The 16354-nt window shown below is 37.1% G+C and overlaps 1 protein-coding gene across 2 annotated transcripts; it reads right to left on the bottom strand.

The window, feature by feature from the left end:
* Positions 1 to 4485: 4485 nt before the first annotated feature.
* On the bottom strand, positions 4486 to 14546 carry yy1b (YY1 transcription factor b). Of its 2 annotated transcripts, none has more exons than XM_074615717.1 (5): positions 13738 to 14546; positions 9448 to 9610; positions 8439 to 8499; positions 7795 to 7953; positions 4486 to 5590 (listed from the first exon to the last, which is right to left on the bottom strand). In XM_074615717.1, exons 1-5 carry the CDS (start codon positions 14345 to 14347, stop codon positions 5408 to 5410), a joined length of 1176 nt encoding a protein of 391 aa, XP_074471818.1. In that variant the 5' UTR covers positions 14348 to 14546; the 3' UTR covers positions 4486 to 5407. The 2 variants fall into 2 exon arrangements, with proteins under 2 accessions (XP_074471818.1, XP_074471819.1); XM_074615718.1 differs by having other exon boundaries at positions 9448 to 9598; positions 13738 to 14544.
* Positions 14547 to 16354: the final 1808 nt, after the last annotated feature.

Below are 16354 nucleotides of genomic sequence, written 5' to 3'. Positions count from 1 at the left end.
TGAAAAAGAGGGTGCGATGCAGAAAGACAAATTACCACCTATGCCATTCTTTTGGTGCGACACTTCGGCAAATAAAGACAAAAATAAAAAAAGCCAACTGACATTTAAAGCAAAGTCAGCCTTCAGATGTGTTAGTGGTTGTTGAAAATCTGCTGTAGCGATGCTGACAGGGTGGAGCGTTGTGCTCTACGTCTGCAGCGGCAGTCCTGGTATTCAGGGGGTATCTCAGCCTCTCTCTCACATGCTCACACTCTCTCCTCTGTTACCTTGGCAACATATTTTCTGCATGGAAATAGCATCTCTTGCTGTGCCCACCGCACACACAAAAAGAGGCATTTCAAGAGATTTAAACGTGTTTAGAAGAGATTTAAGTTACGGACCTACAGATTGGATGAAATTGAGTTATGGTGTTCTGCATGCCTTCACATCAAATTGGCTGAGTGTCGGAGCAATGGAGGAGCTAAGCACAGACAGGCTTTCACTATATGTAGCCAAGGATCTACAGAGAAGTCCATTTGTGCATTCTACATTTGCAGAATAAAGTTGACTCTGTCATACATTATATGATGATAGCTTATCCTATTTACACTGGTGGTTGTTTGCCTCAGGATTTATTTACATGAATATGAAATTCAGCTCTTGACAAGCAGAGCACAAGCGGGAGAAAGATCCTTGGCAGGAGTGTTATTAAGAAGAGTAAAATGAATAATAAAGAACAGAGGGCTGAGGGGTTGATCTGGAAGGATTTCCTGATTTAGTTTCCACTCACAGATGAAGGGGGTTTAGTGCAGCTGTAAGAACCGTGGGTATCTCACTGCTGAGGCCGCCTGCTACGCTTCAGTGTGATAAACCTTTGTTTGCTTGCTGCCAGTGCAACAGAAAGAGAGAGAGAGAGAGAGAGAGAGAAACTAATGAAAGAAAATCCAGGCGTTGAAGATTGTAGGTGAGATCACACTCGGCTGCAAATAAGCTCCGATTTGGCCGAAGCAGGGAGAGTAAGAGAGAAGGGGAATAACATCCAGGTAAACATGCAGCACAGAATTAAAAATAGGAGGGAAAAAAAATACTCAAGTGCCTTGACTCCTGGGAGAGAGGAGCCATAATGAAATAAGCATCTGAAAGAGAGCAGGTGTTGGAGGCTTGACAGACTTCAGCTGCATAACAAGTAGCGCATTTACTCTCCCCTGCCTTTGTCAATCAAAACAACCAATCCCGTGAATAAATGCTCCCTTAGAATAAAAAAAAGACAGAGACCCCCCAAGTGGAATCATGCCTGAATCAGCCTTTACATATACTCTCACTTTCTCATACACAGAGTTGGTCTCAGGTAGAAGAAAAGTGCGCCTGGTTTTGAATTTCAAGCAGCAAATCTGAGCTAAAAAAAAGCCAATAAGACATCAATAATGCACTGGAGCTAAATCAATGTATTTCCTCACCAGAAAAACAAAGCTCCTCTTTTGTTTTTCCTCTTCCCTCTTGGATCATTTATGTGACAGACTGCAAGAAAAGATTCAAACTTTACCTCACACACACATAGAGAGGCTTGATGACACTGCTGTATCCACCGCCTGGGGATCAGCACCATGGATAGCACTGCCTGCCACCTTGGGTGAAAGACACTACAGATTAGTGCCAGAAGGGGGCAGTGAGAGCTGGTCTGGAGTCTGCACTGGGATGACCAGGATCAGGCCAAAAGAGCAGGATCTTAGCAGGACACTGAGGTCGACAGTTGTGCTAATCCTGCTGGCTGAGCAGAAAAGGGGAATGGATTTATGTGTAAACTCAAAAACTGCAAGTGGAGACCGGAGAAGGAAGGAAGGAAACTCCCACCGAGCTGATGCAGCTTTTAGAAACTCTTGTTACCCTGAGTCAAATATGAATGAAGAGAGAGTTACTTTTTAATAATTCTCTCAGAGTACACGTTGGGAAGCCTGTGGTGTGTTTACTAACCACAATAATTGAGACTCTAAGGGGGAATTATGTGAAGCTTTTTTTTAAGCCAAAAAACATACTTGTTTCAGAATATTGAATTGACACTAGAGCTGCAACGATTTATCGATTAGTTGTCAACTATTAAATTAATCGGCAACTATTTTGATAATCGATTAATCGGTTTGAGTAAGAAAAAAAGTCAAAATTCTCTGATTCCAGCTTGTTAAATGTGAATATTTTCTGGTTTCTTTACTCCTCTATGACAGTAAACTGAATACCTTTGAGTTGTGGACAAATTTGTGGACCATTTTCTGACATTTTATAGACCAAACAACTAATCGATTAATCGAGAAAATAATCAACAGATTAATCGACAGTGAAAATAATCGTTAGTTCCAGCACCTAAACACATTTATAAGATGTCCCCTTTGATTCTGGGAAACTGTAATGGACATTTTAACTATTTTCTGACTTTTCATTGACCAGATAATGAATTGATTACTTGAGAAATTGATAAGTAGATTCATTTTAATTGTTAGCTGCATACCCTAGAATTTTGTTATAATGCTGCTGATCGTTTTCCACAGCATACCATTGTTTCTAGAATTTCTTTTGTTTTGTTTATATTTTCCAATATCTTTTGTGTGGTCATTGATGGATTATTGAACGTGCTATGGCTACAGTCCAGGGGCCATAGCCTCTGTGTGAGATGAATGGTTAATGAACTTGCATTTATACAGCACCTTTCTAGTCTTCCAAACGCTCAAAAAGCGCTCTATATTACATGTTACAGAGGCTGCCATGCAAGGTGCCACCTGCTAATTAGGATTTATAATCTAATGATCATTCATACACCGATGGCACGGCCTTCGGGGGCAATTTGAGGTTCAGTATCTTGCCCAAGGACACTTTGACATGCGGACTAGAGGAGCCGGGGATCGAAACGCCAATCTTCCATTTACCCGCTCTACCTCCTGAGCCACAGCCGCCTATTGACTATTGATATTTCTGGTCTTCTAAAAAAAACATAGAAGCATGAAGAACAACAAAGACGCATCATGACATCAGTGGTGTAGTGGAGGCTATATACCCACCTGTTTTGTTTGTCAGTTTACAGTATACCCACCTATCAGCCAAACACTCACAGGAGAGTATACCCACTTCCTCCTCGGTAACCTACCCATCTACCTACTAGTACACCCACCTCATCACCACTGCATGACATCCACTGGTGGGAGAAGTATCCAGATCATTACTTAAGTAATGCCAAACTATAAAAACACTCAATTACCACTGATGGTCCTGCATTAAAAAATGTACTTAAGTAAAAGTGCATAAGTTTGAGCAAGTATTAAAAATAAAAGCACTCACTGTGCAGAATGGCCACTCTCAGTGTTATATTATCATATTATGGGATAATTAGTACTTATGCATTAACGTGTCCGCAGTACTTTAATGTTGTAGCTGGACTACTGGAGGTTGAACTAATTTTACCTGCTTTATATTCTGTGCATTTTAATCTAGAACATTAGCTGTCAAATAAATGGATTATAGAAATATAGTGGAGTAGAAGTTTAAAGTAACATGGAAATACTCATCATTATGCACGGTACTAAAAGGTTCTCGATATTCAGAGCATTAATGTGGCAGCAAAAACAACTATTTGCTATGTAAAGATATAGTGGAGTAATGTCTACCTGAGCAGAGAATGAAGTTGTGTTGTAATACAAACTTCTCTGCGCTTTGTTTACGTAGCCGGAATGGCCGCACGCGACACCTTTATGTAAATGTACTTAGTAACTTTCAACCACTGAGGACATTTTCAGGAACTGTGTATGCATGCGAGCCAAAGGGAAAAATGTATTTGGATGCGGTGTAAAGGATCTGATAGCATTTTGCATAAGACAGTTCCTGTTTGGCAGGTTACTGAATGTTCCTGCCTGAAGCAGGTTTTGAACTTCATACGTGACTGCTATGAAATGTGATGAAAGGCTTCCTCATGTAGGAAAATCACATTCAAAATTCTGCAGTATGCTTGGGAAAATAGTTCTCAGTAATAATATTAGGGCTGCAACTAATGATAAATTTCATTACTGATTGATCTGACACTTGTTTTCTCAATTGATTGATGGTATTCTTTATAGCAAAAACACCCATTATAATGACCCAAAGACCATAAGATGTCTTTAAATTTCTCATTTTATCGATTCAAAAACAAAAGATATTCAGTTTACTATCATACATGACAAAGAAAAGCAGTATTTGTTGAGCTGGAAGGAGAAAGTATTTGCCGTTTTTGCCTGAAAAAAAAATTTGATTAACTTATTTGATCAACAAACTGATCAATTTATTGTTTCAGCTCTAAATAATATACCTAACATTGCATTAAATGGGGTAAAATGAGCCAAAACACTTGTACGTTCATTTTAGATGGTGTAGACTTTAAAACAACAAGCAGGCTAAATAATACATTTGGTTACCACTAATTCAGAGGGAGTTTATCTGAAACAAATAATCAATCAAAAGGATACACTTAATAATAGCGTATGTGCATTTTGACAGGGTGGGAATGAGCCATTTTATTGTGGGCAGTTGAGATACATGGGTGTAAATATCAACAAAAGGAAGTTAATGGTTGACATCTGTACATTACATTCCAACAAAGAAAGTGATGGTCTCGCTCGCAGCCAGTTCAAATGTTCGCTCCAGATACTTTAAACGAGACGCGTTCCGAATAAGTTTATATTACTCATTCATCTGTGTAAAGACAGTTCATAGAAAATATAAAGCAACTCATGACTAAAAGTTTAATTGGTTAACACTTTAAATCACACCTCTATCTATGTCTACGTAATTTCAATACAGCCATACAATACAAGTATACACGGTTATTTTGTGGTTAGAGAAAAATACAACCAAAGAGGGTATGGAAATGCAAACATACAGCCGTTTTTAAACTCCTCATACGTGTGAAATGGGGTTGGGGCCTTTTTTGTATCATGGGTATGATGTTATAATGCACCAGGAAAAAAAAAGAAATAAATCACAATTTTACTAAACATAGCCTGAGACAAGTGTACAATATGCACACTTGGGTAAAATAAAAGCTATGTGAGAAAATAAAAATACTAATAGACCGCTGCTTCTCTCCTCGCTCTGGTAAAAATAAGTCTCTGATGTTTGTCCTCGAGTTCCATCTTCTGGCAGCCGAGCGCCACTGGAGAAACAAAGGGACTGTGTTGGCCGGGGCTTTGGGGAAAAGTCACTGTGTTCCTCGTCCAACGTGACAGCAGACGAAGAAAAGGGGACGCAGGAAAACTAGCTGAATTTCAGTGTTTTTTTAAGTCTTTTGATCTGTCAGATTTTTCATATAAATCAATAAGTCTCAAGCTTTTCATTCCGTCCTCAAAAGAGGCTTCAGGTGTGCTGCTAGGATGCTCTTCTTTTTTTTTTTGTGTGTGTGGTGGATGGGTTCTCATTGGTTGTTTTTGGCTTTGGCGTGTGTGAGGATGTGAGACTTTAGGTTGGTCGACTGCGCGAACTTCTTATTGCAGCCGTCGAAAGGGCAGACGTAGGGTCGGTCTCCAGTGTGGATCCGCACGTGCGTGCGCAGGTTGAAGTCCAGAGAAAACCGTTTCCCGCAGCCTTCGAAGGTACACTAAAAGAAATGAGAGGAAGCACGGGAGTCAGTCTTCATGCTGATCATGCAGTGCGTGACATCCAATTTCTGGGCTTAATTGACTATTCGTTACACCTCTCCCCCCCAAACAGCGAATGCCCAATCACAGCTCAGCAACGGCGGGGCCTGTCAGGCTTTGGATTTCCACCACATGTTGAAGCAGTGTGCATGAAGCTGTAGTAACAGACACTCTGCATTTTAAAAGTTTGGGAGTGTGGTGTATTTTTTAATCTTGTAAAAGATGGAAAAATGGAGTCTGCACACTAGATACTGCTCCCATGAACATTGAATTGATTACCACCGGTGACGCTCTTCTTCAGAACCTCGAAACATCACCGGTGGTAATAAATTAAGTGTTCATGGGAGCACTATCTAGTGTGCGGACTCCATTTTTCCATCTTTTACATGTTTTTCTGTCCAGCACCTAGTATTTATCGTCTGGATGTGCACACGTTTGTAAACACTTTTCTGTATTTTTGTAATCCTCCCAAACCCAAAGACACAAGAGCAGAAGTGTAAAGGAATGGACTAAATCGTGTTTATCTGCTCTAGCTTAAGCTGCAAACGTTAGCATGTCTGGCTAACTAGCTTACTACCTAGAGTAGTAACAGAGCGTTGAATAAACTAACTACTAGTATGGGCTTTACAGGTTAAGTTATCAAGACTAGCACATTCACAGTGCAGTGTTTCCCCACTGTGCGGAAGTTGATGTAATCAGAGTTTAGGCTAACGTTAGCGTCTCTGTCCAGCTCTTTACTGGATTTGAGGACGTTTACACTCAAGCAACCAACGTTACCCAAAATAATGCCAAACACATTTGGTTAGTTTTCATCCCAACAGCCTTTTCTCTTGTAACATTAAAAGTAAAAATGTACTGTTTGGTAATACAAACAATAACATCATGAAGCAAAACAGGGTTATGTTGGGAAAAAAGAACAACCATTTCTCTTTTCTTTTGTTTCTGCTTGTTTTGTGTTCCATCAGTTGGTGAAGATGCTGACTTTCGCCAGCTTTACTCTCAGTCATAGAAACAGCATTTGGAATATTTTATTTCTATGGTCTCAGTCTTTGAGGACGATATTGTGTAATAAATCGATATAGCATAGTGTCGTGGCAATATTGTATCGACACACGGACGTCAAGTATCGATCTTTTATTACATAAACTATTAGACAACAATCCACCAGTGTGCCTTGTGTCTTTCAGAGGTTGTAGCGGGCTCAGTCTTAAAGCCTAAGTGAAGATGTTGGTAACTTATGAAACTAAAAAAACCTAAGGAATCAATTGGTACCTTGTCTGGAACAATGTTAAACAATGCTCAAAAGTTACGCAAAATTTTGGCAAGGAAAAACTGGCATGGCAATTTTCAAAGGGATCCCTTGACCTCTGACCTCAAGATATGTGAATAAAACCTCTGAGATGAAACAGATGTTGACAAACTACATAATTTGCAGTTGAAAAAAGGCAATAAAGTGAAATATATCACATTATATCTTATCATGATACTTATCATATTGCATGTTTAAAATCGCAATAAGATTGTATCGTGTTGATATCATATCGTGGGGCCTCTGGTGATTCCAACCCCTATTGTGTATGTAGCCATAAAATACATAATACATTATATAAGTTACGAATCAGATGGAGACATTAAAGCGTTTTCAACCAACTCATGAAGCTAAAGTTAGCTTCATTAGATAGCTAACTACAGTACCTTCAGCTGTTTGTCCTTTTTTCTACCTCTGTGTGAAATCAAGGAGCCAAGGTTTCAAAATGTACTAAGAACACTGATAACTGACCAAATTTGCAAGAACAGGAAGCTTGACAGGTATACAAAATACCAGCTAAAACATATAAATTTGATTGAAATATCAGTCATTAATTATGGAGAGTAAGTTCAAATAATAGTCTTGAAGTTCAAGATCATGCAAAGACACAAAAATGTTACCAGTCAGTGTGATGGGTGACCTTTGATTTATCAACCAAACACAAAGTTTTACTTGCGTTTGGTACGTGGTGGGTGATGATTTTTGAACCCCATCAGCGAGCAATTACTTATTATCCCATTCTCCTTAGCTTGAATTTGACTTAAAACTGTTGATGGGCTTATGTGCTTAAGAATGTAAAAATAGTGCAAGTGTATGTGCGTGGGGGGGAGTGTGAAGTTTAGTCCAGATGCTAACCTGGAAGGGTTTCTCCCCTGTGTGAACGAGTTGGTGACGCTTGAGTTTGGAGCTCTCCACGAACGCCTTGCCGCACTCGGCGCAGACGTGCACGCGGGGTCCGTGGGTGTGGAGATGCTTCCTCATGGCTGAGTTATCCCTGAACATCTTTGTGCAGCCCTGGGGGACAAAAAGAAAGCGCAGCACAGAGTTGACAAACAGCATAGACAAGTGAATAATGTAAGGTTATTTGTAATCTCTGAAGTGGTGCACCAAAAGGGTTTTTGTTTCCTTGTATGCCAATGTCAAATGTCCCCAGAACTTTTGTTTAGTTTCCTATAAATCCTGAAAAAGTGGAGCTGCGTCTATTCTCTCCTAATGGCGATGTATTGTTAACAGCTTCAGACTGCTCATACAGCGAATCACCCTTTGCATTAGCTAAACATGTAGAGTTCAGATAAGGCTCGATTGTTCTTGTAAGTACATGAAAATCAATACACCCGAGTGCTTTCTCCACTTTTAAATAACCTTTACAGAAATGTTCAATTACCCAGAAAGCAACAAAGCAGCAATGTGAGACTATTAAAGCGATCAGGAACTATGAACTCTATCTTGGCAAAGTGGTGGCAGCAGGGTTCACTTGGGGACAACGTTGTTAGACTCACTTTATGAGGGCAAGCTATCGTCCGGGGAGCATCGTCCTCTTTGACTTTCCTGGGCTTCATTCTGATTTTGAAAAAAAAAGTACATGGTGTGGGGGTTTTAAACAAACAAAAACAGACATGTCGCAAAGCCATCCCTTTCACACAAGCGCCCGTGTTATTTACCAGTCCAGTTTTAACGTTGATTTGTTTTAGTTAATCAACAACCAGTTTCAGTAAGAGGCTGTCTGTTACAGTGGAAATATCCTCACTTGACGTTTCACCTCGAGATGGAGCATGTTTACAGGAAAGTGAAGCGCACAGTGAAAAGTTACTAATAAATAATTATAGAACGCCCACTCGCTATGAGCGTTCACTGGTCTCACCATAAAATCAGCCTGCTTTCCATTTAGCTGACATTTTATAGGCTATATGATTAAATGACAACATAAGTGAGTAAATAATCAGTAATGAAAATAACTGTTAGTTGCTTGTTTTGTGATGTCTATAAAATAATTCCGTTTGGTCTATTTCAGCACGTAACAATGGTACACCTTCCCCAGTAAATACTATACACAGAGCTTGCTCAAACCTTGTGCATTAACATAAATCAATATGTGCAGTCTGCATCCACATATGCACAAACACGTCTACATTATACCAAGTGTTTTTTTCATATACTTTATTTGTCTTTCTTATATATACATATACCAACATTGACTTACTAGTTTGTCGCGAAGAAGGATAAATAACGCTTTTAATTAATTTAATTAATTTACGATTAATCGTATTTAACTATGGACAGGACATCAGGATTCAATATATTAATCGATTGACAGCCCTATTGTTTTGCCTGACAGACACAAGCTAAACAGAATATCTGATAATTGTGTAGAGGGTCAGCACCATGTTTATCTCGCACTACATATCCCCTTTGTGATATCCTTTTTTGCATATTAATCAGAGTTGTTGACACAAACAGGTGTGTTTACATCTGGGAACAAGGGATGCAGAGGCCAAAACACACACTGACCTGGCAAACTCAGCCAGCTGTTTGGGGTCTGAGAGGTCGATCCCCGGGATACCACCAGGGGGCAGCTTCTTCCCCGTCATGTACTCCGAGTAGTCTGGAGGGGAGTTCTCCCCGACGATCTGCTCTTCCACCACTGACTCATGGTCAATGTCTTTATTGTCATCTAGGAATACATTACAGAGACTGAACCGATAACACACTGGTGTTTCCCTAGCAACAAGCCTGAGGGAGGGCAAAAAACACATCTGCAGCTGCCTTGGCCCTGAAGTTATATCAGGAGTCACATTATTGTTGCATAATTACTTTGGTTTTACATTAATAGAAAGATTACCTATTTCCATTATATTTCCAAATATTACTCACCTCATGCTGCTCATAATTTTTTGCAAATTTGACTTTGTAAATCATACTGTAAACATGTAAAAACAAAAAGAACAGTGCTAATGATATAAAAAAACTAAACAAAAATGAATATATTAAAATAATATAATATAAAAAATAAAGATATATATTATATTTAAACAATATTTTCAACTAAATTTTATAATAAATGTAAACAAACAAAAAACAATGCTAATGATATAACAAAACTAAACAAAAAATATAAAAATAATAATATAAAAAATAAAGAAAAAGTTATATATATATATATATTCTATATATATATATTCTATATTTAAAACAATATTTTCAACTAAATTGTATAATAAAAAATACAGAAAAGAACAGAAGACGGTGTGCACATAAATCTCAAGCCTAGTTTGGAGATATTTATTCTTAATTTCTAAAAAGGTGTCATGTTTCAAGCAGGCACCAAAAATGAATGGTCTCCTTCAATTAAGTGTGTAAAAATAAGAAGCTATTGGAAAAAAAATAAGAAACTATAACTATTGAATTCTACTGTAAACCACCCTGCAAAGTGCACTAAAAAAATAGCTCCAGATAGATAGATGCTGTGTCCTCTCAAAAACAGGTAGACTATCTGGTTGTAAAATAAAAATGATTAAGCTCATAAATATCAGCTCTTGAAAAGGTTGCATTATGAAGCCTATTCCCAGTAGTGATGGGTTAACACCTGGTCAATATTACATTGCACGAAGTACCATCCCTCTGCACAGAGGCAGTAGTCAGCCCGCTGCAAAAGAAGCAACGCTGTCTGGTGAATTAATACTCTCCTTCAATTAAGTGTGTAAAAATAAGAAGCTATTGAAAAAAAATAAGAAACAATAAACTATTGAATCCAACTGTAAACCACCCTGCAGAGTGCACTAAAGAAAATAGCTCCAGATAGCTGATGTGTCCTCTCAAAAAACAGGTAGACTATCTGGTTGTGAAATAAAATGACTGTAAACAGGTAAAAAAAACAAAAAAAAAAACAAAAAAAACAATGCTAATGATATAACAAAACCAAACAAAAATGATATATTAAAATAATAATATAAAAATAAAGAAAAAGTTATATATATATATTTTATATTTAAAACAATGTTTTTCAACTAAATTTTATAATAAAAAATACAGAAAAGAACAGAATGCACATAAATCTAAATCTAAAGCCTAGTTTGGAGATATTTATTGAGAGCTTATTGAAAGCTATTGAAAAAAATAAGAAACTATAAACTATTGAATCCTACTGTAAACCACCCTGCATAGTGCACTAAATAAATAGCTCCAGATAGCTGCTGTGTCCTCTCAAAAACAAGGTAGACTATCTGATTGTGAAATCAAATGATTAAATAAATATCAGCTCTTGAAAGGTTGCATTATGAAGCCCTTTTCCCAGTAGTGATGGGTTAACACCTGGTCAATAATATTACATTGCACGCAGTACCATCCCTCTGCACAAATTAATGGTCTCCTTCAATTAAGACGTGTGTGTAAAAAAAATAAGAAGCTATTAGATTTATGTGCACACCGTATTCTGTTCTTTTCTGTATTTTTTATTATACAATTTAGTTGAAAATATTGTTTTAAATATATAATATATATATATATATATATATAACTTTTTCTTATATGTTTAAATATATAATTCTTTGTTTAGTTTTGTTATATCATTAGCATTGTTTTTATTTGTTTTGTTTTGGGTTTTTACATTTTACAGTTTTTTAATTTTTTTCCTACTGTAAACCACCCTGCAGAGTGCACTAAAAAAAATAGCTCCAGATAGATAGATGCCGTGTCCTCTCGAAAACAAGAGACTATCTTGGTTGTGAAATAAACTAATAATAAATATCAGCTCTTCAAAAGGTTGCATTATGAATAACCTTTTCCAGTAGTGATGGGTTAACCCTCCTGTTGTCTTCCCGTCCGTCGACCATGCAACTTTTGTCTTCCCGGGTCAAAATTAACCCAGTCTGGTTTGACTTTTTATAAAGCATACAGTATAAACTATCACCCAATTATGTGTTACACCTTTTTGGCCAACTTCCTTCCTAATTATTAAGTTTTACACTTTATTGGGAGAAATTAATGTTAATAAACCTAATTTCCGTGAAATTATACCTAGTTTTTTAGTAAAAAAAAACAGATATTGTGAATTATTTTGACTAAAGTTATTATCAGAGGAACATAATGTTGATGTATTATCACATACTGGTATATGTAAACTTTTAGTCAGAATATTGTTTTGAGTAGGCAACCATCCATGTTATTTTGGGGCAATTAGATTAAAGAAATCCATATTTATGATTTAATGAAGTTTGAAAACGGGTCAAATTTGACCCGAGGACAACAGGAGGGTTAAGGTGTCATGTTTCAAGCAGGAACAAAAATGAATGGTCTCCTTCAATTAAGACGTGGGTGTGTAAAAAAATAAGAAGCTATTGAGAAAAAAAAGAAAGAAACTATTAACTATTGAATCCTACTGTAAACCACGTTGCAGAGTGCACTAAAAAAATAGCTCCAGATAGATAGATGCTGTGTCCTCTCGAAAACAGGTGTGGAATAAAATGATTAACCTCATAAATATCTTAATATAAATAAATAAATATATAAATAAACAATTATATTGCATTATGAAGCCCTTTTTCCAGTAGTGATTAGGGTTAATATCACATTGCACGCAGTACCATCCCTCTGCACAGAGGCAGTAGAAGAAACGCTGTCTGGTGAATTAATGGTCTCCTTCAATTAAGTGTGTAAATAAGAAGCTATTGAAAAAAAATAAGAAACTATAAACTATTGAATTCTACTGTAAACCACCCTGCAGAGTGCACTAAAGAAAAATAGCTCCAGATAGCTGATGTGTCCTCTCAAAAAACAGGTAGGCTATCTGGTTGTGAAATAAAATGACTGTAAACATGTAAAAAAAAACAACCAAAAAAAACAATGCTAATGATATAACAAAACCAAACAAAAAATAATATATGAAAATAATAATATAAAAATAAAGAAAAAGTTATATATATATATATATTATATTTAAAACAATGTTTTCAACAAAATTTTATAATAAAAAATACAGAAAAGAACAATACGGCGTGCACATAAATCTAAATCTAAAGCCTAGTTTGGAGATATTTATTGAGAGCTTATTGAAAGCTATTGACAAAAATAAGAAACTATAAACATCCTACTGTAAACCACCCTGCAGAGTGCACTAAATAAATAGCTCCAGCTGTGTCCTCTCAAAAAACAGGTAGAGAAATGAAATGATTAACCTCATAAATATCTTAATATAAATAAATAAACATAAATATATTGCATTATGAAGCCCTGTCTCCAGTAGTGATTAGGGTTAATATCACATTGCACGCAGTACCAGCAGTCTGCACAGAGGCAGTAGTCAGCCCGCTGCAGAAGAACTGCTGAACCACCACCAACAAGCAACCAGAGCTAACAGCTAAACCCCCTTACTGGACTAAAATAGCACCTCACTGACAAACCCACGCTTATTAAAACATCACATACTCAACATAAATCATCCAGCTGCATTTAAACACCACAAAAACCCCACTTTGAGCTCTAAAATCACCCCAAAACCCCTCTAACAGTCCCCCTCCCTGGTAGCAGCAGCACCACGGTCTCTCCGCCTGGCCGCGACCAGCGCCATGTTTTCGGGGGCCTGTCGCCGCCATACTTGTCTACTAAGTCTCGGGGAAATATGGCGGCGCCCAGGCAACACTTTAAAAACATGGCCTCCCTTCAAAACAAAAACATTTCGAGAGGTTTAGCGGGGAAATGTGTCGTTATTTACCGCTTTTACACGACCGTAACACGTCCAGGGACTAGTGTGGTGCAGCAGGACAACGCCCTAGCAACGAGGGCCTCTAGCAACGCTTTACTCACCCGATGCCCACATAGTGACAGAGAACTCGCCCTCCAGTGTCTTTATCTGCACCTGCTTCTGCTCCCATTTCCTCCCGCCGGACTCCGCGGAGAGATAGCTCTTTTTGCCTGCTTTCTTCCCACCACCACTGCCTCCTCCTGCTCGTTTCATGCGGCCAACCGAGCTGCTCTTCCCGGCCACAGTCACCAGAGTCTGCTCTATATACTCGTCCTCCACTCCGGGTGCAGGCACCGGGATGAGGATCTGGTCCTCGAAGCCCCCGCTGCCGCCACCGTCCGTGTGCATGTCCGAGTCGTCGTCGTCGTCGTCTTCATCGTCTCCGCCGACTACCTCCTCTCGAGTCTGGACTAGGATCACCTCCTGATGGTGGTGGTGGTGGTGATGGTGATGGTGGTGGTGGTCGTCTGTTACTAGAGGTTGCAGAGCGATCATGGGCTCGTCGTCGTCGTCCTCTTCCTCGTCTTCATCCTCGTCGTCGACCCCGCCGACCACCGTGGTCTCGATGGTCTCCACCGGGATCGTCTCCACCTCTATCTCGTGGAGCTCCACGATCTCGGCCGGCATCTCCGAGCCGTCTGTCTCGATGTACAGAGTATCTCCGGATGCCATATTGAAGTCCGCCAGCTTGACTGTCTCATTCACGCCGTGTTGTGGACCTCTCAAAACACACACTCAACACACACCCCAAGCTCTGCTATTCCTCCGGTTCTCCCTCTTCCTCTTCTTCTCCCTCTTCTCCCTCTTCTTCGATAACAACTCTCTCTTCACTCCGTCCCACGCCACTTCTCGTTGCCACTATTGCTCTCCAATACTGAAACATCGCGAGACTTGTTGAAGAACCACAGCGATAACTTGATACCCAGACCAGTGCTGCTGGTAGATTTTTTGCCTCTTCCTGCACTGTATATTGTTCATTTAATTTTTTTGTTATGTTGTATAGTCTTAAATTGTGCAAAACAAATAACAAGTAAATTACATAATAATAGTATATAATATAATATAATATATATATATATGATATAATATATATATATATGATATAGTATATATATATATATATATGTATATATATATATACTATATTATATATATATAGTATATATATATAGTATATATATATATATATATATACTATATATATATATGATAGTAATAATAATGAAAATGATAGTAATAATAATAATAATTATAAAAGTTTGTGGGAAAAAAAGCAAAACAAATAAAATCATATTAATTTTATGAAGAACCCAGCAATAACTTGATAGCAGTGCTGCTGGTAGATTTTTTGCCTCTTCCTGCACTGTATATTGTTCATTTAATTTTTTTGTTATGTTGTATAGTCTTAAATTGTGCAAAACAAATAACAAGTAAATTACATAATAATAGTATATAATATAATATAATATATATATATAATATATATGATAGTAATAATAATGAAAATGATAGTAATAATAATAATAATTATAAAAAGTTTGTGGGGAAAAAAAGCAAAACAAATAAAATCATATTAATTTTATGAAGAACCCAGCAATAACTTGATAGCAGTGCTGCTGGTAGATTTTTTGCCTCTTCCTGCACTGTATATTATTCATTTATTTTTTTGTTATGTTGTATAGTCTTAAATTGTGCAAAACAAATAAACAAATAAGTAAATTACAAAATAATAGTATATAATATCATATCATATATATATCATATAATATATATATATATATATATATATATATGGTAGTAATAATAATGAAAATGATAGGAATAATAATAATAATTATAAAAAGTTTGTGGAAAAAAAAGCAAAACAAATAAAATCATATTAATTTTATGAAGAACCCAGCGATAACTTGATAGCAATGCTGCTGTTGATGTTATATTTGTCCCCAAAAGCATCATCTGAACATATTTTTTTTTGGATGAATATGATTTAACAAGTAAATTACATGATAATAGTCAACAGAGTGAACATCTGATCCAATTGTTTTAGCTACTAGTGTTTTAAATTGTGATTACTAATTGGCCTTTTATAATGCTCAATATAACAGTCTTTTTACTCATGGATTTTATCTTGGTCTCTGTCTGTGGATGTGTGTGATTTTGATGTCTGCTCTGTTAACCTGTTTTTATTCTGCCTATGTCTGTAAAGCACTTTGGTCAGCTCATGTTGTTTTAAATGTGCTATAGAAATAAATTTGACTTGACTTGACTTGATTTAAACCAGCAGACTGGGGAACAGTTTTTTCCCCCAGGCCATCAGACTTTTAAATAGATAATTCATACGACACCTTCTCACAAAAAAATTGCAATGAACAAGTGCAATACCTTAATCATATATTGTATACTGTCTATACTGTATATGTTCTTAATATGCCTTGTACAAAGTATTTCTTATATACTGTATGTACATTCATACTTCCTGATATGTATATGTTCTTAATATGCCTTGTACAAAGTATTTCCTTTTATAATTGTAATATAACTTATTATTTTTAATGGAGCTTGCCAGCAAAAAGCATTTCACACGATTGTACTTGTATAACCGGCGTGACAATAAACATCTTGAATCTTGAATCTTGAATCTTGAAAAATGTGTTTTTAAAATTATCATCCTTGGGTTTT

The sequence above is a fragment of the Sebastes fasciatus genome, chromosome 18 (genome assembly GCF_043250625.1).
Source record: "Sebastes fasciatus isolate fSebFas1 chromosome 18, fSebFas1.pri, whole genome shotgun sequence".
In the NCBI taxonomy this organism is placed as follows: Eukaryota; Metazoa; Chordata; class Actinopteri; order Perciformes; family Sebastidae; genus Sebastes; species Sebastes fasciatus.
Note: the sequence above shows the minus strand (reverse complement) of the source record. Positions and strands in the feature narration are given on the sequence as shown.